Consider the following 26,155-nt stretch of genomic DNA (forward strand, 5'->3'; position numbering starts at 1 on the left):
AGTTTGCTGGCAAAATTGACAAAGATTTTATAGAAAATTACTTGATTGAATTTATATGAAATCTTTGTCCATTTTACCTGAATAGTGGTGTAATGGTGCAGCTCAAAAGTGGGTATCTTGATTGTCTTGCTCTGATAATTAAAGAGAAATTTTCTTACATTTTTAACATACATATGATACATAAAAGTATCATTAGGTCTTGTACATGACATATTTGATAGTCAAAAAGACAGTTTACCAAAAAATGGCCTATTTTACCTGATTTCCCCCTGTGGTATTGTGTTCAGAAGAATTCTTTCCTCTAAAGCAGGATTCCTTTCAGACTCTAACTCTTCTTCCCTGCTGTCACTTCTTTTCATTATTAAGACTGGCTTATTCATTACTTAAGTGACTGACAGAAAATATGAGGAGGGAGCAGAGGTTAAAAGATATTTGATTTTTCTTCATTTAGCCTTTATTTGACCAGGAGTAGTCTCATTTAGATTCCAAAATCGCTTTTACAAGGGAGCCATCACCAAGACAGCATACAGCAACATAAACAAACAGACCACCAAATAGATAGAAATAAAAAACATCACCGTTCACCATATCTCAATAATTCTGGTTTAATCAGGACTGATATGGAAACAGCGCCTGATATTGTTTCATTATCGTTTTTTAATGCACATTTAAAAGAATGATCTAGCCTCCCAAAATCTTACATTTGACAAATGAGCATATTTTCAGTACACAATTTTAGTTTTGTCCTCCAGAACACAAGGTGGCGCTGATGTCAAGGTTTATTGTCACTGCAAACAGGAACACGTCTGCATAAAAGTAATAAAAAGTGAAGAGGTCTGCAGAGGCTTGTGGACTTAAAACATGGAAGAGACAAGGTAAATTTAAACACCCATTAGCATGCAGTTTAATTGGTCTGAGATGTTTGTGCGGCATTTTAGTTCGGACTGTGACAAGATTTACACTTTTCACGTCAACATTTTCTCGCTTAGTCTTTCATTCATTTGTTATCAAAAACTTTTATAAGCATGGGGGTGTTATTTATAGGGTTTATTTATTCTTAAAATTGTACACAATTTGGTTTCTGTAATGGAAACCAATAAAACCATCTTCTAACCGCAGCTCCTGTTGGGGTTTATGTATATTTGACTCGTGCATGAAGTTGTCTAAGATTAACATGACGTTACATGTTATTACTCAAGGTCTAATATGAACATAATTTTAGATTATCATCATGAAGGATCAATAATCTTTACTAGATGATTACCAATCATGTTGAAACAATCTGTGCTGCTTGTTGTGATTATAATTTGTCAAAGTCTCAACTCCTTCAGTCAAAATATTATTACTTTCAGAGAAAATCTATTAAAAACTATATTTTCATAAATAAGACAAAGAATGAAAGGAAGAAATTATTCCAACATGCTTTTATTATATATTTTAATATATCAGTATAAAGAAATGACCCTAGTTTATGTTGTTTTTATGACTTGTTTCAGTAAATACAGAGTAAAAACAAGATTCTTCTATGTTGTATAGTAATTTTGATTTGTCTGTATCCGCTGCAATATGGTAGCTGCAAGATGATAGCTTGCATTTTAAATGTTACTAGATAGGTATCTTGCATAATTGCTGGTGTGAATGCTTATTGTTGATGAGGTAGTATATTGCAACCATCATTCTGGACAGTTGCATTACAGGGTAATATCAGGAGCAAGCAGCTGCAGAAAACTTTTAAAACAGCAGCATTAGAAGTTTCATTTTTATCATGAGACATCATTCCTGAAACAATGCATCCACTCAAGAGACTTAATGGATAACTTTCTGCTATGCATGGATGGTGATTATGTATAGATTGTTTTTAAAAAGGAAGAAAAATTGTGAACAAATATACTTAGATGGCTGTAAAAACACCTGGGTGGCCCACCTAAGTGAGTTCTTTAAACATTTTCCAGTAAGTATTTATTTCATAGAAAAGGAAAGGATGATGTTTTTTTTTTTTTTTTTTTTTGAGGAAATTTTTACCTTTGCATGTGTAAGATGAATTTAGCAAGTTAAAAGATGCATATCTGTTCCCCAAGAAGGCGCCAAAGCTGGTGCAAACAAAAGTTCCTCTCATGAGCTTTAAGTCAGCAAAAGTGACTCCTAACTGTATGTTCTCAACATTTTCAACCTCTAAGATGGGAAAGTTTAAAAATATTTCAGGAAAAACGACTTTTTTGAAGGAATATTTATACTTGATCGGAATTGTTTGTGTTTTTTAAAAAGGGGCACTGCGATGGACCTTCAGCTTCCCCCACACAAAGGAGACTCACTCTCAGTGGTCGACATGCACACAGGTGGAGAGCCTTTACGGATCATCCTCAGCGGCTACCCAGACATAAAAGGTGACAGTGTGCTCTCCAAACGGCGTTACGTGCGGGAACACTTTGACCACCTGAGGAGGGTGCTGATGTTTGAGCCCCGGGGACACTATGACATGTACGGAGCCCTGATCGTGGACAGCGAGCTGCCAGAGGCAGATATGGGGGTTCTGTTCATGCACAACGAGGGATACAGCACCATGTGTGGACATGCTGTCATTGCGCTGGGACGCTTCGCCGTGGACTACAAACTGGTGAAAGAACCAAAGACGCCAGAGACGCAGGTGAACATCCACTGTCCCTGTGGGCTGGTGAAGGCGTTTGTCGAGTACTCAGGTGGTCAAACAGGAGGAGTGAGGTTCCTCAGTGTGCCTGCGTTTGCATTCGCCACAGGTAGGACTATACCAGACTGTTTTCACCTGTTCTTTTTGCCCTACCCTATGCAGGACTAACCAAACCATTTTTCCAACAGACGTGACAGTGACCGTGGAGGGGTTTGGGGATGTGACAGTGGACATTAGCTATGGAGGAGCTTTCTACGCCTTTGTAAACGCCCAGAGGTTTGGCCTTGATGTGACCAAGTCCAGGACTCGAGACCTGGTGGACGCAGCGACAGCGGTGACAAATGCTGTCAAAGCCCAGGTCAGGAGTTCAACATTTAATCAGAGTCCAGTGGTTGCACACAGTATTCTGAGTAGGGCTGCAGTACTTTGATAATAACACAGCAGTCTCAAATAAATAATGTGATACCGAAATATTGTAATTGTAAGCCTTGGGATGAAATCTAAATGTTGTTTGGGGCTGGACAAATACTGATATCAAAGTAGTTGTTATAATGTGGCATTTATTTAGTTAAGTCCTGTCTTTTGTTTTTCCATCAAGAAGTCTAAAGTGAAGCACAAAGCTGCTAACCTGGCACACCAGATGGATTTCTTTCACACTTCCATCTGCAAAACCCCTCATACACAGCGTTTGGGAAAGGGCAGAGCTTTAGAAAAAAACTTGGAGGGTGATTGGATGAACGTTCTGTTTGTCGCATCTTTACGGGCCAATCAGTGCAACAAAACACGTGACGTAGCCCCTTCTGCGCTGCGCCCCTGCGCCCCTACCGAAGGAGTAAACTGCATAGAGAATTGCATAACGCTGCAAACCATGGCGACTGTAGACATGTCAGTATTCGACTTTTGTCGTTTTTGAAAAGAAAACAACTCAATGTTGTTCTTTGTTCTTCTTTTAAGGAAGAAATGTTTGATAAAACTGGCGCTTTAGCAGAATCCAGGCTAATCTCTTCCAACACAGTTGTACTGGCCTCTTGTCGCTGCTTGCTTACGTTATGACTCCGCCGTGCCAGAAAGTACTGCCCCTCAATGCTGATTGGTCCTTTCACTTTCTAACCGGGCCCAAACGGTTCAGACGGGAGCTTTGCAAGATGGATTTGCCAGTGAGAAACACTAAAATTGGTGTATCCATCTGCTTTGCAAGGTTACAAAGCTTCAACAAAACACCATGAAAAGCTATCCCCAGGTTTTATGACAGTGGTAAGAGGGTTCTTTTTTATTGCACTGGAAGCTTTTTTGTGCATCATGCACCAGGAATGACACCCAAGATACCAGTGACACATTCATGTTTAGTCATGTCTCCTTTACTTTTTTTTTTACCTTCAGTTTGACATTTCCTTCTTCTCCTCTTTCAGGTGAAGCTGCATCATCCCACCAGTGATGATCTAGCTTTTCTCTATGGCACTATCCTCACAGATGGCAAAGATGATTATTCTCCTGATCCCACCGCAAATGTTTGTGTGTTTGCAGAAGCTCAGGTATCTCACACACAGTTTGTAGAGAATAAACCCGTATCCGTCTGCTTTAGTAGTATATCTCATTTTCTTTAACCAATCTGAATTTATTCAGGTGGATCGAAGCCCTACTGGTTCTGGTGTCACAGCCCGAGTGGCTCTCCAGTATCATAAACGTCTGATCCAGCTGAATCAGACCAGGACGTTTCAGAGTGGAGCTACAGGATCCCAGTTCACCGGGAAAGCTGTTGAGGTATTAAGTTCTTCTTGTGTATCACTGAGGATGCTGCAGGTCTGGAGTTTGCTCAAATGTGCAAAAACCAGCTGTGTTTTTTTGGGACTCTCTAGAAAAACTGTTAGTTTGATAGTATTCCTATTCAAAACCCTGTTTTCTTTGGCTATTACAAACATTCTTTATAATTTTGATTAAAAAAAGCTTTTAAAACTCCACAAGCTTCAGTTTATCCATACAAATGTAATAAGAGTACATCCCAGAAAAGCAAAATGTAACCTCAACAATAACATGTCCTCAGGATAAGAACTCACTGTGACGGTTTCTATGCTGTCAATTCTCTCCCTGAAATTGCTTGCGAAGGTCTCTTTGTCCTTGTTTAGTCTTTGTGGTTGTCTTGTCAGGTTGTAGCAATTTTGTGTTTTTGTTGGTGTTTTGCATCAGTTTTATAATTTTGTTGAATCTCTTTGTAATCTTAATTCTTTGTCTACTTTGTATCTTCTAATTTGAATGTAGCTTGCATTATTGCTTTGCTTCTGTGAAATTTTTTGCATATTTTTATAGTGGCTTTGTGTCTCCTTGTAGTCATCTCATATTTCACTGTGCAGGTTTCGTGTTCCTTTGTAATTATGTTGTCTTTAAGCAATAGTTTTCTCTCGCTTTGTTGCTATGTGGCTGTATTTTCTTTTTTTGTGGTCATTTTATGTCTCTTTATGGTAATTTTAGAGTAATTTCTTTGTAGGGGTTGTAGTGATTTGTTCAACTTTTGTAGTCCTTGTAGTTAAAGCTTTATTTACAGTACATCCAGAGAGTATTCAGACCCCTTCTCTTTTTTCATTTTGTTATGTTGCAGCCTGATGCTACAGTAAAAATAAAAATCTCAATCTACACTCAGTACCCCATCATGACAAAGTGAAAACAGAATTTTATAAATTATAGCAAATGTATTAAAACTAAAAAAACTGAAATATCGCATTGGTATTCAGACCCTTTACAACACTTGAAATTTTGGTTCCCAAGAGCACAGTGGCCTCAGTTATTCTTAAATCAAGGACGTTTGGCACAACTAGGACTCTTCCAAGAGCTGGTCGCATGGCCAAACTGAGTAGTCAGGGGAGAAAAGTCTTAGTAGCTTTCACATGCAAAAAATTCCATGTGAAAGCTAAGAGGTTGGCTTTCAGATGGGAGTGTCCAATCAAGTTCATTTACCACCGGTGGACTCCAGTCAAGGTGTAGAAACATCTCAGCAACATTCAAGAGAAATGGATGCACCGGGGCAAAATTTCAAGTGTTTTGCAAAGGGTTTAAATACAGTTTTTTTTTTTTTTCGACTGTAGCATCAGGCTGCAACATGACAAAATTTTAAAAAAGTCAAGAGGATCTGAATACTCTCTGAATGCACCGTATGTGATTTTATATTTTCCATCCTTCTTCATTTTTGTCCCCTTACAGTCATGTTGCAGCTTTTTTTTTTGTTTGAGCATCATTCAAGTCCTTGTAGTCACCAGTAGAGGTGCCCTGAGCCCATATGCTGTAAAGTCATACAGTAATTTAGTGGTTCCCAAACTTTTTTCTGCCAGGTCTCCCCTATCCAGCTGAAATATTTTCAAGCCCCCCCACCTTCATGATACACATCAAAACATAAACATATATTGGTATGAATAGAAAAAAATATACCACAGCCCCCACTTTGGGGCTCACTGCAGTAATCTATCAAAGTACCTGATTTGATCTTCTGTGTTTCTGCTCAGGAGACCCGGTGTGGAGACTTCAAGGCTGTTGTGGTGGAAGTTGCTGGCAGAGCATTTTACACCGGAGTTTCACACTTTGTTCAGGAGCCCGAAGACAAACTCACTCATGGTTTCCTACTGAAATAAGACTCAGTAAAGGGTATGGTTTTTATGCCACTACAATCCAGTACTAACTATAAAAGCACTCGGAGAGCGCAGACCTCCGCCATTAGCCCTATCTCCCAATAGTAAAGAATCCTTTAAAAAATTCCTGGATCCAGATGGTAATCTGGAAAAATCCCAAAATCTAATCAGTTCTTCCTTCCTTAAAATGTCATCAAAATCCGTCCATAACTTTTTGAGTTATGTTGCTAACAAACTAACTAACTAAAACCCTGCTGATCACATAACCTCCTTGGCTGAGGAAATAAAAACTCCAAGATCCTCAATAAGAATCCGATTTTACAGTGAACAGTAGTTTAACCAACTTATTATTCCATCACTTTGAATGGAAAGACTACCAATAAACATACTGTTTGTACAATTTTGTTTTAATTTCATAAGGATTTGTATAAAGTGCCATGTGATTTAATCTACCAGTAGGTGGCACAAGTAGACTAGAAGCTTGCAGAGGTTTCTTGGTTATAATGTTCAAGACACAATAAAAAACTTTTCCATCCTTTTTGATTCCTTTTTTTCATCCACAGAACTGGTTATTGTATCTTATATTGAGAACAAAACACTGCATTAGAATTAATTTAAGTGCATGTGAATAAATAATTCAAACTGTTTTTCTCCCATTTATTCTCATCAGGTCATTGTACAATGGAAGGCAATATTTAAATTATAAAAGTCCCATGGAGGTGTTTGGCACTGGATGGATTCACACAGCTGAAAAATGTCCACATCTGATATTTTCTTTAAGAATAAAAAACATCACATGTAGAAAGTCTTTTTTCTTTGCGATGTAAATCCAGCCATTGCACAGAAAAACATTTAATCTATTCAATAAAAAGCTGAAGGAGGGCACTTCCTTCAGAGTGGAAAAACAATGTATTGCATTGATAGGGTCTGGTTTTAATGGCATTTAGCATAGTCATTATGGATTTCTATGTGCATGTGAAATAAGCACACAACCTTATATATAGATATTTGTCATCTATGACATGAGTGTCCACACTTATTGAGAAATTGCAGGTCAGGCCCAGGCCTTTAAGAGTACCAACTTAACAATTAAAAATTACAGAGTTAAGGCCAGCTCTTAACAGGAACAAGTTCAAATAAAAGATACAGTGGTCAGATATAACTGCTGCATGTCAACAATGAGGAATAGAAAAGAAATCTTTACTTCTTTGCTGCGTCGCTTGCAGTCAAAAACACATCTGTCTAGCCACATTGTGTCAAAGTCCTGTGATGGTTCTGACTGCAAGAGAAAGGCAGCGTCATCAGGAAGTCCAGATTCAGTCACGCTCCAAAAATGGTCTCTAGGCCAGCTCAGCAGCTTATCTCACTCTGTTCATACAAAATGGCCCCTTTGTGTGTTTTTGGTGGAATCATCTTCCTGTTTGGATCGAGCATCAAGCCCTGGAGGAGTCTGCTAGCTGCACATTTCACTCTGTGCATAGTTTCAGACATACAAAAGACAGCACAGAACAGTTCCTATCAAACATCTTTTACATGTAGGAAAACTTCTCTGCAGGGAGGGGAACGTCATCCTGCTACTGTACAACATCTTAAAACATTTCATACTACCAAACCATCACGTTTGGTCGTTGTGAACAAGTTTTGGCTTCTTCTCCGTTAAACATTTAACCTCAGAGAATGAACATGGTGCTCTGTGTGTGGTGCTGCACCTCTGAAGCTGAGCTGGGTGGGAATGGAGGGAGGTGCAGAGGAATGTGCATGTCAGTTCGACCCAGAGGGAAACTTTATGAACAGAGGGGAGCAAAATCAGGATGGTGACCTAAACTTAAAAGTTGAGCTTTGTGATGGGCCGCTCTCTGTTTGAGTCTGTGGCCTGGTTGTTGAAGCGCTTGCGGTTGCGTTTCATCTTGGACAGGTCCTTGTCGAAGACCTCACCCGACCGCAGAGCTGACACCAGGTCATCAAATTCACCGCCGTCGTCTTCCCCATTTGCTCTTGCCTTCCGGGCCTTTCGCTCCTTCTCCCTCTGCTCTTTAAGCTAATGACACAGGAAAAATGATTAGAAAAAGTTACTTTTGAATATCTAAAGGATTGAGATTGTAGTAAACATACTATTTTACTATACTCATGCTACTGTTGGTTAGCTTAGCTTTGCAGAAACACTACAAAGAATTAGACTGGCTCTGTCTAAAGGAAACAAAAGCGGTTTGTGTGCAAAGCTCATAAACCGCAGGATTATAGCTTTATCATTTTAATGGATCAAAGTGCTTGTTAGGAATTTTTAAATAGCATTAAAACAGACATTAATAGTAATGCTTCTCTGTGCACGACAAACTTTCTCATTAGCAACAGGACTACTTATTTCTATATTGTATTCTTTGAAAACATATTTTCTGGACTTTTTAAGCCTTTATTAAAGAGAGCAGAACAGTGGATAGAGTCAGCAACAGGGATGAGAGTGTGGGGGAGAGACATGTGGGAAAGGAGCCACAGGCCAGCTTGAACCCGGGCTGTCCATGTACATGGGTTGTAACCAAACTGCAAGGCCACCTGCATCCCAACTTACTGTAATTTTTAATGCCTATATAGGTCAATGTGAAACAAAAATTCTCCACAGGAACTTTTAACCCCATCCATCCCACGATTTTGTTCTGCTTATCTGTGGCTGGGACGCAGTGGCAGCAGGCCAAGTAAGTCAACCCAGATATCCCTCTCCCCAGCAACATTTTCCAGCTCTTCCTAAGGGATTCTGAGGCATTCCCAGGCCAGATGAGATACAAAATCCCTTCGAGTCTCCTTCCAGTTGGAGGAAGACCTCCGTAAGGAGACCAGGAGGCATCCTGATCAGATGCCCAAACCACCTCAACTGGCTCCACTCAAGCCAAAGCAGCAGCGGCTCTACTTTGAGATTCGTCCGGATGTCAGAGCTCCTCACCCCAGCTCTAAGGGTGAGCCCAGTCACCCTCCTAAAGGAATCTCATTTCAACCATTTGAACCTATGATCTTATTCTTTCTGTCATTACCCAAAGCTCATGAACAAAAGTGAGGGTTGGAACGAAGATCGACTGGTAAATTGAGAGCTTTGCCTTCCAGCTCCTCTCTCATAACAACAGTACGATACTCTGCCTGGAATACTGCTAATGCTACTGGCAGTACTGGCAGTAACTTTTAACTACTAGTTTAATTTAATTATTATCAGTAGAAGTAATAGTTGATGCTTTTGGTGCCTTCGAGCAGAGCCAGTGTTTTGCTTAGCTTAATAGATGACTAACTTTGTAGAGAAAAGGCAAACACTGAATGTGTCGATCTGCTCATCATTGTACATTAAAGTATGAACATCTTTCTATAAATGTCAAAATATTCTTTTGAAGAGACACTATAAAACTTTGGAAGTGTAGCGAGTTTATTTTAAGCCAAATCCAAATAAACATCAAATAGACACATAAAATACTGCCTTAGCAGTCTTTGTCATGCTTAAACTCAGAATTAAACATGGACTTCTTAGCATTTAGATTCTGTCTCCAAAATGAAGGACCTCAAGCATTTATCGCTTGTGTGGATCTTTATGACAGATCTGTCATGTAAACAAGGAGTGATTACATACCTGAGCTTCCATTTTGGCCCTGCGCTCCTCCTCTTCTTTGCGTTTCCGCATGTTCTCGTTCTCCTGCTGAGCTTCGGAGAACGACTGCAGGAACTGGTCAAAGATACCAAAGAACTCATCTGGCTGCATCTTATTGGCATCCTCACCAAAGTGCTTTACTGCCCGGAGGAACTGCAGGGGGCAGAGAGAAAGGGCACACAGGGGAGGGACATGGAGGATTAGATTTACAGTGGGACACAGTAGGACCATGTTTTACTCACTCTTTGACTGCTTTACAGGAGACTCATTACGTCCCAGCTCTTTGAAATGAGAGCAGGGTACCAGCAGTCGGGCTTTGAAGCCCGTATTAACCCAGATCTGACTGGCTTCTGATTACAGCCGGGGCCAGAGACTGGAGCCAAAGCCCAAATTAAGGAAACGTGTTTGTGGAGCATTTTACAGAAAGTTAAAATGGAGAACATCCAGATGTGAGATCATGCTGAGAACACAGACCTTCTGCTCTGTCCATCACACGCAAACACTATCAGGGAAGCAAAGATGCATTTAACTGAGTGCTTCAGTATTCAGTTTATTTTCCTCTGAGGGTAAAGTGCATTTACAGGATTTCATTTCCCTACAACAACCAATGGTCCAGCATCGCATAACATGTCACGTTTTTATCTTCACAGCAAAAAAAAAAAAAAAAATCTTAACTTTGTGTATCTTTCAAAGTTCTATTCAAAAATGTATCACTACACTTTTAATCAGCCACGATCCTTTGATAAATCCAGATTAACCTCTTCATTCAAGAAATTATGAGCAAAAAAGGTCTGAATTTAAGTAAATATACAAAACTAGAAAAGCACTCGGAGAGCGCAGACCTCTGCCATTAGCCCTATTTCCCAATAGTACAGAATCCTTTTTAAAAATTCCTGGATCCAGACGGTGATCCAGATCACTCCCAAAATCTTATCAGTTCTTCCTTATGCCATTTCTGACATTTCCTGAAATTTTTTATCAAAATCCATCCGCAACTTTTTGAGTTATGTTGCTAACAAACTAACTAACAAACCCACCCAATCACATAACCTCCTTGGCGGAGGTAATAATGAAGATATACAATAAGTTTGTCAGGGCGCTGGTGTTGCTCAGTGGGTAGAGCAGGCAACCAGTAGGCAGAGGCTATAGTCCTTGATGCACTGATCACATGATCAATTCCCAGTGACAGCGCATGTTTGGTGCATGTCCTCCCCCGTTCTCTCTCCCCATATTTCCTGTCTCTTTTAGCTGTTCTATCAAAATAGACAAAAATTCCCCAAAAATAAGATGTTTGACCTGACCACTGAGCTGTCTGTAAGTTTTTTTTTTTTTGAAGTAAAATGAGAAATTTAGAGGCAGTAGTGTTCTCATTTTACATCACTGTTGCTGCAGGGAGTGTGCGGAAAGTGACAATGAGGCATGCAATTAATCACACTTGAAAAAAATTGATTATTGCATTAATGCTGACAGTCTTAATAAAGACTTCTCATTTTGAGACACTCAAGTAAAATGTGCTTTCTGCACTTGCAGGTATTCCTATTAAAAACAACAAATTCAGGTGTTACCTGTTTGGCTTTTCATATATTGAAATTAGATGTTTATCTGGACTTTTAAGATGATTGTGGAAGGGCTGTAGTCAGCATAAGAAAAACAAAGTATATTGGACCAATTAGTAATTACACCCGTTCATCAACCAACCAATGAAAAAGAGAACTGCGTGTTGTTTCTATAGTTAACTGGAGGCAGAGTAATGTGTCTTGCAGTCTTCACTCTCTTCTGGAAAGGGAAAATCCAAAGTTGAGATGGCTGTTTTGACTTTCTATTAAACCATATTCATTTTTAAAAAATATACAAGTAAAACATAATAAATATTCAAAATTAATTGTTTTCTACCACAATATCACTGAAAAACAAAATACATCAGGGTTTCCTCCCACCCCTGCAAACCATGGAATTAACTCCTTTCCTGTGGAAATGATGCAGGGTTGAGAGTAATGAGGTATTTTTAACTAGAAATCAAATACATTTGATAAGATTTGCGTTTTTGCAGCGCTGTTACTCTACAAACATCATATTATTTTCACCCGTGCCTCATGCAAAAAGCTGTTTACAGGGTGTAAGTGTTTTCTGTCCTCCAGTCAGGAGCACAGAGGACTACTGCACACCCTCAAATGTTTAACTACAGGACACTGTAAATGATTTACAGAAACCAAAGGTTACCATGTGTGCAGCAAAGCTACTGGCTCAATACAACACACTTACACACACACACACATGCACACACAGTGGGTGAGATACATTAGAAATCCTCCTCTTTTTACCTTGTACCAATAAATTTGGACAGATGCATAAATTTTACTTCAGGCTGTCAAGAGCTCCCTCAAAAGGTGACAAAGCTTGGGTTTCTAGTCATAAAAATGCCCCTTATATTTGCTGCAAAATCCAGGTTTCTTGTTTTCCCTGCGTTTTACAGAGAGCTCATCTTATATAATAAAATGTAAAAATGTAAGCTTATTTAAACCATTCACACAATGACCACTTGGCTTAAAATAATGGAGTAAATAATATTTCATCCCTCTGTTTCTGGTTTCCCTTTTGACCTGCACACATGGCGGCGAGCACGCCGACCAATAAAGTGCCGGCAGTGCAACGGGCAGAAAGCTGAAGCACTTCACTCCCGCTGTTAGCTTTCCTCTAAAGGTGACTGATGAGGTCAACATGGCGTGTAGAAACAGCTGCACGCAGAGGAAATAGGATGCAAAGCTTTGTGTGTGTACAGAAAGTGACAGTGGTGCTCTGCGGTCAGTTTTTTCTGCAGAAACAAACAAAGCAGAGAGTAGCAGAGAAGACTTACCAGCTCTTTAGCCTCGGTGAGAGAGTCCTCCACATCGGAGAAGCTGAAGCTGGCCACTGTGATGAACTGACTCACCACTGATACAAACTTATCGCCCAGCTCCTGCGGTCGCTTCTTCTGGTAGTCTAGCTCCTATGGGTGAAATGATTCAGGAAAGAAGGACAAATGAAAGGGGAGCTATGGCAGTCATGCGGTAAATATGGTAACACAGTAGCTTAGATCTCTGTGACTCACACTTTCCACACTTTTCAAGCCGCTTCGCAAGTTGTTGATATCTTTTTCCAGCTCAGTCATGCTGCAAGGCAACAAAAGAATATATTTTCAGCATCTCTGTCCTCTTCTGTATAAAACATCCCTTGGTCAACTGTTGGAGCTGTTCATCTTATTTTGTCTAGTTTGATAATTTCACATTTATATATCTGTTTGTTATCATTTTGCTTGGGAAAGCCCCTTAATGATTGACCTTGATATTGCTAATGTTAATATTTAGAGTATTTGAGTATTGATTGATGCTTTTATTTTGATAGACTCAGTAGTTCTGGCACCAGGTCTGAATCATGGGCAGGTAGGATAGGATAGGCGGGCACCAGGGAAGGTTTATGTTTTTTTATTTTTTTCCAGGAATGCATGAGCCAGGAGCACCCCAGGAGAACAACAATTGTTTGTAAGAACCTTTTGTGAATAAACACTTAAGAAACTGCATTTGTGCACGGACATTGGCATTTTTGATCTTGCATTAGATCCAATATCCTCTGGACCACAATGGTCAGTTCACCATAACATCAACTCTCAATAAAAGGAGGATCAGGGAGTGATCTTAAGGAATAAAAATGCTCATTTGATCAATCTGTCTATGCCAACTATTACATGACGAATTCTATTGTGAAATCTCTTACTTTATAGCAATATTTCCCTTTTTCCCTTTTTTTAACTAGATTTCTATCATCATAAGTATGATCGGTGATGTTTTGTGGCTGTTATGTTTCCTATACACCACACACATGTGCTTTTACATGCTCTCTCTGTGTTTTTTTAATATTCCTGTGTGAAATGAATCTCAACAGGCAGGAGGTTCTCATACTTGACTTTGGCTGCTTCTGTGATGCTCTGCAGGTCTTCCTGGAACATCAGGACTTTGGGGTATTTCTTCTCCAGGATGGTGATCAGGTAGTGCAGGAGAGTGATGTTTCTGCAAACAGGAGATGTACAGACATAGTGAGGGTGGAGCGAGCCGTGAATACGTCAAATGTAAGATAAGTCCCTTTGTCACATGCACCACACTCCTGAAAACTTCCTGACATTGTCTGGGTGGGATGTCTGCTGAATGCAAACAGTAGATATTGTAGGCCCAACATTATCTGGCCTTTTTCCTGCTAGCCCCCTAGTAAAATGTCCACGTGAAGTCGAGGTGAACAGAGCTGATAATATTCAGAAAAGTTCATGAGTTTTGCTGCTTGACACTCTTTGCAACTCACTTAAGTTGTCATTATGTTTTTTCCTACTTTTGTGGTTGCCTTCTGTCGTGACAGAAACAACACAGAAGCAGTCATCATTATGGACGACGCCCATAGTACATACTCACCCCCCTAAAATAAACCAATCAAATTAGTTTGAGAGAATGTCCATCACGGATACCCTTCTAATCAGGGTGTAAATGTCCTGAAATTGTAAAGAAAATGTCCACAGTCCATGTGTTTTAAAGAAGGATTTGATCACTTTTCAAAGGCAGGCTCAGAAAAATGCATCATAAGGGATTTCTTCCTTCATTGTCACATTTTTTTGTTTTATTTGTGACTTTCATGTAATTCATGCTGCTCTGTTGTTACTGCCCAAAGCTTTGGTGTTTTAACAAAGGTTTCCTCACTTGTCGATACTGGATTTGGTATCAGCGATCTTGTTGAGCGAGGACACCTTGAAGCCGTAAGCGTTCCCCCTCTGACCCTTGTTCATGAAGTTTCCAAAGGCCAGCACCACCTCCAGCAGCTGCTTCAGGTTTCTGCTGTGTAAAACTTCCTTTGACGCCCTTGACAGAGCTATGACAGGAAGAGCGATCATGCATTTTAAACATTAAAAAGATGTATGCTGGATTTATTTTTAGACATTATCAGGAAAAAAGCAATTCACATTTAAAGACATTCTAATTTTCATCATACTGATAAAAGACAATGTTTAGAAGAGAATACTTTTATCTTTTATAAGAAAAACAGTTTATAATTTTCCCCACCTTCAACTTTGGGTTTGATTTCAGCTATCCTCTCTGCAAACTTCTTTTTGAAGTAGAGAGACTGCAGCCTCTGCTGGTAGTGGTTTATTCTGGACAGAAGATGGAAAAAGAGCGTCAGAGAGGAATGAAAATAAAACCAGAAATAAAAAATTATAAACAAGGAAATCCACAAATTTAGACAAAAGCCATAAACATGGACATTGTGTTGAAGAAAAAAGAAGCAAGCCGCCTGTGTGTTACTCAATAAGACGTACGAAGTCTGAGTTGAGGTTCTGAAGCTTATTTTTGGCAGTGTTTTTTATTTCAGCTTATAAAGCTCTGACTCTGTGGCTAATGAAAGCCACAATGACATCTGTCCTCCAGTCTGTTCTGTACTCTGAGGAAACTCTAATGACAACAAACTAAAGTACTGTAAATTCTGAAAACCAAACAAGAGACTGTGTTATAAATCAGAATTTTTACTGACATGTAGGCATCTGAAGTCATCATACTATAGTCATATTAGTTTCTTCAGCCGCTGAGCTTTGCTGGTCTCAGTGTTTTTATGATGTTTGAAGACTTTTTTATTGTTTGTTTTATCTTAGAAAAAACTAGTGAGCACAATTCCTGAACAATAATTCTGCTCTAACATTACTGACCCTTGTTGGTAATGATTTGAACAGTCAGGTATTGTTCTACAATGTGTCATTTCATTTATCTGCTCTCACTCAGAGTAAACAATGACTATTGTTTGTTAGCACATCTGATCTACACAATGTTGCAATGAACTGGAGCTGATTCTCCCCGTTTAATAGAGAAATTAAAAAGGTAAGACAAGGGAATTAAAATCAGTTTGATACCTGCTCATCTCATAGAGGAAGCGATCGGGTTTGGCCATTCTGTCAAGCTCATGTTTGTGCTCCTCAAGGAGATCCACATCGCTTTTCTCAGGGACAAACTTCAACAGCTGACGGAGAAGGAAAAAAAGACGTTACTTAACAAATTCATAACATTTTCATACTGGCAAATATACAGGACTGAATCAATTCAATGAATCTGCCACTGCAAATACCAGAAGCACTTTTCTTTAAAGATATACAAAAATAAGATTTATAACATATTATAATGTTACCATGTCATCTAGCAGACGGTATTGTCCAAAGCGACATACATCTAAAAGTAAGTACAACACAGGCTAAGATCTGGACAGGAGGAAACCACATCAGGAAGTGCCACAAAGTGCTTCAAATCCAGTCGTATAAAGATGCAACTGGAAATGTCATCATCAAACCAGTGTTAATTTCAGCAGCATCTTGGTCTTAATCTTGAGATAAAAAGCCTTGTTACCTGCTTCTCTCCTACTTGGATGGTTCTATTCATGTGAAAAGCGCTGGAAGCAACAGTCTTCAGTCTGTGACTGAGTCACAAGACTTACTTTTGATATCTACCCCATAAAAGCGTCTTGAAATGGCTAACAGGAGATTTAGTTACACTGGTCCTGCAGCTTTGACTCTGTTTCAGCAAAATTTGTGTCTTGAGGAACTGGTCTCTTTAAATCTCTTTAAAAGTAGATTGAAGGTGTTGGAGGAGGATGCGTCAAGTTGTTGATGTCTGATGACTTTCTGCTCTGTGACCCAGGATTGGTTGATCTGTGTTGTGTAACTGCTCTATGTTTTAGATCTGCAATTTTGTTAAATGTGCTGCTGCCTCACACTTTTCTAAGTAAGATTCTTAATCTCAACTAGATTTTCCTTGTTTAATGTCTAGAAAACTAAAAGTCACATTATAGCCAATTTACCTGCTATAGTTTGAGTGTAACATAGTTAACAAGGCATTTAAATCCAATTTTAGTCAATAAAAAGTCCTTCTATTCTACTTTTGGTCAGTTTTTTCCTCCTTTTGAAGTAATTCAGTTACCCTAATATAGGCACCACAAATCAGTTTCAAAGGGAGAGGTTGTGTTTGCTGTTTTTTAAACACATGATTAACCTTAAATACCTTAATCAGTAACATAAAACATCAGCTCATTAATGCAGCTGTAAAATTAATATAACCATAAAACATGTTACAGCATTATTAATACATTACAGAAAAGAAAAATTTGAAAGTCAGTACATAAAAGCTGATTTCTGGGGCGTAGATAGTCTAGTGATTAGGTAGTGCCCATATACGGGTTAAATTCTGGCCAGCGCCTCCTTTCCTGCATATTTCTCCCCCACTCTCTCATCCCTGTTTCTAACTCTATCTACTGTCCTCCTCTGTCAATAAAGGCATAAAAAGTCCCAAAATATATCTTTAAAAAAAACACAAAACACATTTCAGATAGCCTAGCGGTCTAAGGTACGTGGGTGGCCCAGGTCTGAATCTGGCCTGTGGCCCTTTGCCGCATGTCTCTCCCCACTCTCTTCCCGTTTTTGACTATCCACTGTCCTCCTCTATAGAATAAAGGCCTGAAAAGCTAACCCCCCCCCCACATTTCTTTCTGTTGTTGCTACATTTATTACAGCTTACAATAAACTACCCTGTGTGATTTTGTGTGCTGTACTTCCCATTAGTGACCAACTCGTGTTATCCCTTTTTTTTGGATTGAATTGTTTTAATACCATGATGCATTGCTACATTTTCACCAGCTACTACTTTCCCTGCTCTCTTGATCTAACAGGGGATATCAGCTCTCTTTAATCCCCTTCTTCTATTACAGTTACCAGGATTCTCTTTTACGTGACTCTTAAGGAATCAGCTTACTGTCAAAAGCAGACTGTAACTTTGTGCACGCATGAATGGACCACTACATGCAGGAGATTATACCTGCTCCAGCATGTCTTTAGGAAGATCCTCTTGTTCGTCCATGGTTAGGATGGCTCTCTTGATCTCCTCATTTGAGAGCTTCAGCCTGCAGAATACAAAATTTGAGCATGTTTAAAATCAATGTGTAGTTTTCAAATCCTTTTTTCTAAGTGCCAAAAAGCTTGGATAAACGAACCGTGAAAGCAGGATGTTGCAGTTTTGAGCTCGACGGCCATCGATGACAGAAAGTTCTTTGACTTTTTTAGAGCCCAGAGTGTCGTCGTCTGCCTCTTTCTGTGAGCAAAGTAATGAAAAGATTAGACTGCAGCAGAGGCTGACAATAATTTTCAAAGTTTGGTTTCTAAGTTGGAGATGACACATGCTCAAAAAACCCACAAAAAAACAACACAAAGGCTTTTAAACACAAGCATGCAAACAACATACAAAGTAATATGACTGTAAAAGGTTTCATCCTCTGTCACACTCACGGATTAAAATTAGCTCAAATTACAGTATAGTATGACATCTAAAATAAACATCAACTCAGATTGAATTAACACCATTTTCAGGCTGTATAATCTAGTGTTTAAGTGCACTCACCTGTTTGCTGTTATTGATCATAAAGAAGTCCTAAAACGCAGGCAAGAAGCAGGAAGATGTAAGCACTCATTAGAATAAGTCAAGCAGTTACGTGATTGCAGCCCATAAAAAAACAAACAGCATCATGAATCAGAGCTCATTCAGCATTTAGGTGATGGATCCATCAGTAATGAAGTGAGCAGCAGTGAGACATGAGTGGGTGTTCAGGTGATCAGTGCGTGCGTGTGCTTCACATGCTGCGCTCATCAGACATCTGTGAGTGAGTCCACTTTTAGATTTGTCATGTTTTTGGATAATCAGGTCGACACTAGGGGTCTAAATTTAGTAAAGTTTTACACTGAATAAATCAACTTTTAACAGTTTTTGTTCACATGTTATGTTTGTTGGACATGCATTATGCTTGAGCAGGAACAAGCTTTAAAAAAATCATGCTCATTCCCTTCAGTAAAACTAACAAAGACACTACTGATTTTAAGGAAATAGTGACTAAATGAAGCCCAAAGGAGAAATCAGTTGATTCTGAGCAACTCACTCATGCATTTTCAATCACATATGGCAAAGTAAAAACAGAATGGCATAAAAACAGCGTTCCATATAATAAAATAGTGCTTAAGATGACTCAGCCGTGAAAGTTTGCATCAAATAATTTCCCAAATCCGAAACAGAATGTGCTCCCTCATCCTTTTGAGATTTTTTTTGGAGATTTTCTTTACTTTTCCCCTTCACTCCTTTCCAAAATTGCTTGAGAAATCAAAGTTGCAAAACAGGAGAAAATTTAGAAAATGCAAGCCAGCTTTAGCAACCCCCCCACCCTCCTGCCACATGCCCCTGCATGGCACCAAACAGGAAAAATTTGGTGATCTGTGAAGGTGAACTGCATCATTCTCAGTACCTGCTGTCTCTGATAGGCTGAGAAAGTCTTCTCTATGTCCTCCAGATCCAGGATTTTAAAAACCTTGGCATCATCCACTTCCATCCACACGGTGCCCTCCAGTTTATTCTGGGCAGAGAAGAAGAAACATGTTTTTTTTTGTGTGTTTTTTTTTTTTTAAACTGATTCCAACACAAAATCATTAATTCACTGAGGGCATTTTGACTGTTCTCACCTCAGCTAGCTTGGACCAGTTGAAGGACTTGAGTGCATTGGCTGGCTGGGGAATGTTCTTCTTCTTCAAGGAGGGTCCCAAGGGCGCACCTGGAGGCGGAGGGATGCCCCCGATGGGTGGGCGTCCTGGAGGAGGTGGAGGACCACCAGGAGGAGGCGGTGGGGGAGGCGGAGGAGGCATCATGCCCCCAGGGGGAGGCGGGGGAGGTGGGGCCATGCCTGCAAAGGCTGGCATGGGTGGAGGAGGCACAGGACCACCAGGAGGACCGGGGGCGAGGGGAGGGCCTCCGGGAACGACAGCTGCTTGTCGCTGCTGTGGGAGTAGAAGATGACAAGAGAGGGAGGATTTAACAGAATAGCAGAGTATCTGATAACACTGGTCAAGAAAATACTTCAGGGTTCGTTTACAGGACAAAAGAAAGAAAAAAGACACAGTCTGCAGCCAACGCATACTTCCATCATTAAGAGAAGGACTGCTTTTTGTAGTAACAACTCTAATGCCTCACTTTGTCACTTTTTAGACTCTTTTATACGCTTGCATTGCATTCTGTTGTCAAAATCAGTCTTTGTAGATATTTCAATGTGTATTTGAAATGTTTTAGTAGTCAAAACATTAAAAACCTTAACAGCCAAACAGCCTTGCCTAACTTGACCTGTGGCCAAGGTTTAACAGTCAGGTCAGCAAAATACAAAGAAACAGATTTATATGCAATGGAATGAGGGTCTCAGCCGGCTGTGGTAGAAATAAGCCTCATCTATCAATAAGGAAGACATATTCTTTTTTAAATTCATGTAATCTCTGCCAAACATTTAAAATGTCAGTCGACATATCATTCTAAAGATTTTGGGGGGGCTTTTTGCCTTTTAATATTTTCTTATTATGATAGAACAGCTGCAGAGAGACAGAAAATATAGAAAGAGAGCGTGGAGGAAAACATGCACCAAACAGCCCCAGGATCATGAATTGTTTCTGTGACCAGTTCGTCGAGGACTGTAGCCTCAGTGTATCGGTGACTGCCCTACCAACTGATCTAAACTAGCACAGTCGAAATGGATACATCTTCAGTCAAAATTATATATAATAAATCATCTAAAATTAAATATACAGAATAACCCATATATTCTGTGTTGGTACTTATATTGTGGGGATAAGAAGTAGGAAAATACAGTTTTGCAAGACTAAAAAGGTCCGCAAACATTGGACTTGTAGGACTTATCTATGCATGAAAGGTTGCATTTATGTTTATATGTCTTTTACTGAAAGGAGGCCTCTTGCAGGAGAGGATGTTTGTTTCTTCTGTCTTCCCAGTGAGCAGACATCTGTAGGGTATCCAAATTAACCTGAAAGATATTTGTTTCACCTAATCTTTAAAGGAACTCATTCAGATCATTACACGCTTTTTTGGTAAATCTTTTCATCTTATCTGAAATCTTTCCCTGCCATTTCAAAGTGATGGAGGATTTTTTTGATTATTACTGTTGACTACATTAAAATTTATTGTAATTCACATAAAACAGCTTTTTGCCTCAAATTTGAACACAGTGATAGGTCTGTAGTTGAATGCATATGTATTTATAACGTACAGTGCTCAGTTCGTGCAGTCGGGCAGTTAGTTCGGCCACTTGCTGTTTGACATTCTTGTGCTCGGTGCTCTCCTTCTCCAGCTTCTCTTTCATCTTGTTGAGTGTCTGCATCATGTCTTCCTTCTCCTGAGTCTTTGCATCACATTCACGTTCCTTCTTCTCAAACTTTTGCTGCAACTCATGGTGCTCTACATTGAGAAATCAGATGTATAATTCATAAACACTACAACACAATTTGGTCAAGCACCTTTGAAACACTCATTTTTGACAGGTCAGTTATTTAAAATCTTACAAACCTTTCCTCATCTTCTCTGCCTGCTCCTTCCATTGTTTGACCTCATTTTCATTCACCAGCCTGCAGAAAAGGGCCAAGCACATAATTAACAACAGTTTCTACATGAATAACTCCAGTAACTATTTTTCTGAGAAACTATTTCGGGGCCAAACACTGCTGAGCACATGGCCTTTCATCTTTCAGGAAACAAACACATTTCTTCATCCTTCAATGTGGCGGCTGTGTAATCAGTTCCATGCACTCATTCATGTGTCAGTGTGTGCAGAGAGGCGGACTCACATCCGGACAACGTTCTTCACGTTAAAATTCTCCAGTGGTGTGACGTCGGGGTCATGACCTTTGTCATTCTGCAAGACCATCTGTTGGACGATACGATCCAACAGCAGCCAGTACTGCACCGTGTTTCCACTCCTCTTGTCTAAAGAGAGAAAAAGAGAGACATTCATTAGCCTAAGTTTGATTTTTTCACCTCAGTTAATAAAATTGCTGTCCACAGAAGTGTTTCAGTAATCTCCGGCTACAGCAGGATCCACAGTGGTTGTGTAATTCAGATATGACAAAGTCATTTATGGCAAGACTTTACCTATATTTCATGTTATTAAATGTAAACAAAATAGACATGGCACTCTTGAAAGGCATCCTGTTAGAACTCTAACAGGAATCCTGAAAGGTGTTAAATGCATCAAATCTTTTTGAGTTATATTAATCTAAGTCCTCACTCTGAAGAAGTGTGATCATCAGCCCATATTTATTAGTTTTGTGAACAGTTGTAACACTTGTATTTGTAACTGAAGTGTTGATTACACTCTGAATGTACTGAAAGAGAAACTGAGGGTCTAATCCAGTTGTTCTCAAAAGGTGTGCCAAGACACACAGGTGTGCCTTGAAGCAAGTCTAGGTGTGCCTTATGAATTTGTACAACCATACAGTATTACTACAGCTAAACAACAACTAAAGATATTGTACCCTGTGTCATAACTGCATGCACACATCAGATATGGCACTGCATTGTTCAACATTGCATGCTCACTGTCCATCTGTTAAGTGTTACCCATTCATTATGGAATTATTTGCCCTGTTAATGTACTTTTTCCCCATGTGAAAATATGAAATCAAGTACTTGGTAAATGGTAGATTATTTCTTTGTTGTAACAATGCTTCTTGGTATTAAATCTTATACCGTTGGAAAGCCTGTTTATTACTCTTTTAAATGGTGCCACATTTGTAAGGAACATGCATTTGTGGGATGAGCAGCAGAGCTGATTATGTGGGTTGCGCCCATGAAAAATGTGGCAAATCTTCTCAGCTTATTCTGCCATTGACTCTTGTTTGGTGTTTGGTGGATTGCATGATTGAAGTTTAAGAATCAAGACATATTGACAATTTAACAGTTTATTCATTGAACAAACAGGAGCCTCAGTAGCTTGTGGAAGAACCAAACACAGCCACAACAGCCTGGCTCCTCCTCCTCATGTTGGTCACCTAGCCGGGTCACACACTGCTGTGGGATGGCATCCCATTCTTCAACCAGCATTCGTCGCAAGTCAGCCAACGTGGTTGTGTTGGTCACTCTGGTACAAACAGCACGCCCAGGCTGATCCCACAAGTGTTCAATGGGGTTAAGGTCAGGACTGCTGGCAGGCCATTCCATCCTCTCCACTCCTAAACGCTGGAGGTAGTCTCTGATAAACCCCACTCCGATGGGGAGTGTGTTGTCATCTTGGAGGATAGAGTTCTCGCTGACAGGGTAAGAAAACTGTATTCTTGGAGTGTTGTCTTTTTGCGATACCCACTTCGTGGCCTGTCTCTGACATTCCCTGTTATATGGAACCTGGCCTTCAGTTTGGAGATGGTACTAGGGTTCACCCCAAACAATGCCGCAAATTGGTTTTGCGGAACACCAGCTTGAAGGTTGCCCTATCGCACGGGCCCTATCCAGATCAGTCAAACGTGGCATGCCGGTTCTTGAAGCAGACCTCTACTGACCACTGTAGCAGGGCCCATGTTCACGATTGGCAGCACCTGGGGTACCAGAAGCCCCAAACAAGAGTCAATAGCAACAGCAAAATAAGCTGTTTGGCATCGGCAAAGAAGATTTGGCACATTTTTCATGGCGCAACCCACATACTCAGCTCTGCTGCTCATCCCACAAATGCATGTTCCTTACAAATATGGCACCATTTAAAAGGGTAATAAACAGGCTTTCCAGTGGTTTAAGGTTTATTACCAAGAAGCATTGTTACAACAAAGAAATAATGTACCAAACACAAATTTCCTTACTTTTTGTTTTAAGTTTAGATGTGGATATTATTCATGCACCATTATCTCCACTTTGTAAAACAAGCTAACAAGCTATGTTAGGGGAGAAAGTGTGATGGCTCTTTATTTCCACGTTAAGTAGTGTGGGAAACCTGGCTAGCTCTAAAAATGCATGGCATTTTATGTTGGCCAACAAAAATCCCTGGCTTTAAAAATGTAAAGCTCTCAGTTTTGCTGGCAATTTGCTTATACAATTTCTGGGCTGACAAGTCAGGATAATGTCAACAGGCTTATCTATTTGGACAGAACCCAGAATGTACAGATGGACTTGGTGAAAACATGGGAGTATAACTTCTATCTTGTTTTGAGCTTCATGTTCTTTAGGATAATTTTAATTCAATAAAGCCTGTTAATTAGACTATACAGAGATAATCCAGTTGTGTTCTGTAATTTACAGCCTATTGAAAAATAAAAGAAATCTATACTCACGTGGCATGAGGAGACAGTGATGCAGGACAGACATAAAGTGCGGGTATGCATCAGTGTGATTCATCTTTTTACGAATGAGATCAAAAACTTGGCTGGCACTCTTGGTGTCTATATGTACCTGGAGGAAAAATGAAAAACAGTTCTGTGAATATCTTCTGATTAATGTCCTGGGAGGGTAATACTGAAGAACTATGTTTCCTTCTTACCGACTCAAAACGTTTTGACAAAGCCAGCTCGTCCTCGTTCCGCAGCATCTCAAAGTAGTCTAAATGTCTGAGAGAAAAGGAGAAGATTAGAGAGGCAATGTGAAAATAAAAGAAGTATTTCCTTGTCTAAAATGTTATTTCAAGCTCTCAGGAAGCATCAATACAATGACAATTTCCTGACCATATGATTTAGCATTATTCATATAAGCTTGAAAATTTAGAAGACTGACAGGTTTTGAGGGTGTTTGTCTGTTTTTTGGGGCAAAAACAATCTAAGTTTTCTTACTCAAATACTGAGACCAAATAAAGCCTTAATTTCTTTGATTTCATGTTGTTGAGTAGCTAAACAAACATTAGTAGAGTAGGTTCCACTCTGCTCCATCCCACCTGTCTAATGTAGAGTTTTCATGTGAGCGTAGCTTATCAATCACAGGTTGGATCCCCAGCATGAGAAACTCATAACGGAGGTGGATTCGGAATTCCAAGCTTGTCTGTATTTTAAAAAAGGAGGAAACAAAGATGTTGGGATATTTTTGGATGACTTTCAAGCATAAGGAAAGTATAAAAGATATTTCGCAAAAACTTACCTCTCCCGCCCCTTGACTCAGCACAGCGTTAATAAAGGACATGATGGCTGTTTTCAGGTTGACCTCATCCCTGTACCGCCCTGTACTCCTGTCCAGATCGTTTATTAATGTCTGAGGGATGACAGGTTATTACAGGTGTTAAAATATCTTCACGCATCACTGGGTTTAAATTACTTCATCTACCTGCAGGAGATTTACAACCCTATTTTCATGCCCTTACCTGAAATCTCGTCCTCTCGCAGGCGAAGCGTTGGTAGTGCAGCATGGACTCCAGGATTTTTTTGTGTCCACCAGGGACAAGACACACGGCACCCATGATCTCCAGCACGGCAACCTTGGTCTTGATGTTCTCTGTGGCGAGGCTCTGAGCAATGATGTTGATGCTCTCAGAATGGGAGAGGACGTGGGCGCGGCCCTGGGAATTGTTCATGAGAGCTTTGATGCAGCCGATGAGAGACGTGTGGATCTGAGACTCAGTGGTCTCGTAGTCCATGCTCTTCAAGAAGTTAAGGATGCAAGTCAGACCATCCATGTCAATAAAACGAGTCACAAACCTGAAAACAGAACAAGCACACAGAGAGAAACTTTGTTTACTGTATATCAGATGATTATTTTTAACTAAAATACAAGTAAAAGGCACAAATATCAACCAAGCCCAACCTGTGCAATATGCATTATGTCCACTTTAAATAAATATGAGTGAAATGAATTAATATGGGGGGTTTTTTGCACATTTTGAGATGGATTATCACACTTTTATCTGGTCTGATTTGATCGATCTTGCACTTTATAATTTTTTTTATAATTCTGATTTTTTTTAGTACTTTTATTTCATGGCACCACAAGAATTACATTCAATTTTGTTGTACTTGTAATTTACAATGACAATAAAGACTATTTTTGGTCCCGCGATTGCTCAGTTTGGTCAGGCGACCAGCTCTTGGAAGAGTTCTGGTCTCATCAAATTTCTTCCATTTCAGAATTATGGAGGCCACTGTGCTCTAGGGAACTTTCAGTGCTACAGATTTTTTTGTAGCCTTTCCCAGATCTATGCCTTGCAACAATTCTGTCTCTGAGCTCTACAGGCAGATTCTTTGAACTCATGGCTTGGCTGTTTCACTCTAATATGTATTGTCATCTGTGAGGCCTTCTATAGAGAGATGTGTGCCTTTCCAAATTGTGTCCAACCGATTTAATTTACCATAGGTGGACTCCAAAGTGTAGAAACATCTCAGCAAAGATCCACAGAGACTGTAAGCACCTGAGCTTAATTTCAAGCGTTTTTGCAAAGTATCTGAATACTTAT

At 39.7% G+C, this 26,155-nt stretch overlaps 2 protein-coding genes across 6 annotated transcripts in view; one reads left to right on the forward strand and one right to left on the reverse strand.

Moving 5' to 3' along the window:
- The first annotated feature begins 797 nt into the window (after positions 1-797).
- On the forward strand, positions 798-7,015 carry LOC121521402 (trans-L-3-hydroxyproline dehydratase). Of its 2 annotated transcripts, XM_041805359.1 has the most exons (7): positions 798-875; positions 2,266-2,753; positions 2,833-3,002; positions 4,054-4,176; positions 4,268-4,405; positions 6,136-6,274; positions 6,929-7,015. In XM_041805359.1, exons 1-6 carry the CDS (start codon positions 862-864, stop codon positions 6,259-6,261), a joined length of 1,059 nt encoding a protein of 352 aa, XP_041661293.1. In that variant the 5' UTR covers positions 798-861; the 3' UTR covers positions 6,262-6,274; positions 6,929-7,015. The 2 variants fall into 2 exon arrangements, with proteins under 2 accessions (XP_041661293.1, XP_041661292.1); XM_041805358.1 differs by lacking the exon at positions 6,929-7,015 and having other exon boundaries at positions 6,136-6,793.
- The window catches only part of LOC121521401 (disheveled-associated activator of morphogenesis 1-like), a 65,431-nt gene continuing 46,177 nt past the window's right edge, over positions 6,902-26,155 (reverse strand). For 3 of the 4 annotated variants that reach the window (XM_041805354.1, XM_041805355.1, XM_041805353.1), the window contains exons 6-26: positions 25,070-25,403; positions 24,850-24,960; positions 24,650-24,753; positions 24,263-24,329; positions 24,057-24,174; positions 21,588-21,726; positions 21,310-21,368; positions 21,014-21,201; positions 19,431-19,742; positions 19,217-19,324; positions 18,325-18,354; positions 17,921-18,018; positions 17,746-17,830; positions 15,798-15,904; positions 14,959-15,047; positions 14,599-14,767; positions 13,816-13,923; positions 12,969-13,029; positions 12,735-12,866; positions 9,863-10,033; positions 6,902-8,296 (exon numbers count right to left, since the gene is read on the reverse strand). In XM_041805354.1, the coding sequence (XP_041661288.1) occupies positions 8,084-8,296; positions 9,863-10,033; positions 12,735-12,866; positions 12,969-13,029; positions 13,816-13,923; positions 14,599-14,767; positions 14,959-15,047; positions 15,798-15,904; positions 17,746-17,830; positions 17,921-18,018; positions 18,325-18,354; positions 19,217-19,324; positions 19,431-19,742; positions 21,014-21,201; positions 21,310-21,368; positions 21,588-21,726; positions 24,057-24,174; positions 24,263-24,329; positions 24,650-24,753; positions 24,850-24,960; positions 25,070-25,403 (2,803 nt within the window). In that variant the 3' untranslated portion in view covers positions 6,902-8,083. The remainder of the gene's footprint in view (positions 8,297-9,862; positions 10,034-12,734; positions 12,867-12,968; positions 13,030-13,815; positions 13,924-14,598; positions 14,768-14,958; positions 15,048-15,797; positions 15,905-17,745; positions 17,831-17,920; positions 18,019-18,324; positions 18,355-19,216; positions 19,325-19,430; positions 19,743-21,013; positions 21,202-21,309; positions 21,369-21,587; positions 21,727-24,056; positions 24,175-24,262; positions 24,330-24,649; positions 24,754-24,849; positions 24,961-25,069; positions 25,404-26,155) is intronic. The other variant, XM_041805356.1, reaches the window with a different exon arrangement.

The sequence above is a fragment of the Cheilinus undulatus genome, linkage group 14 (genome assembly GCF_018320785.1).
Source record: "Cheilinus undulatus linkage group 14, ASM1832078v1, whole genome shotgun sequence".
In the NCBI taxonomy this organism is placed as follows: domain Eukaryota; kingdom Metazoa; phylum Chordata; class Actinopteri; order Labriformes; family Labridae; genus Cheilinus; species Cheilinus undulatus.

Excerpts from the sequence above, each read along its gene's own strand:
- LOC121521402 (XM_041805359.1), top strand. Across the intron at positions 3,003-4,053 it reads CAAATGCTGTCAAAGCCCAG|GTGAAGCTGCATCATCCCAC; the intron begins GTCAGGAGTTCA and ends CTCCTCTTTCAG. Across the intron at positions 4,177-4,267 it reads GTGTGTTTGCAGAAGCTCAG|GTGGATCGAAGCCCTACTGG; the intron begins GTATCTCACACA and ends GAATTTATTCAG.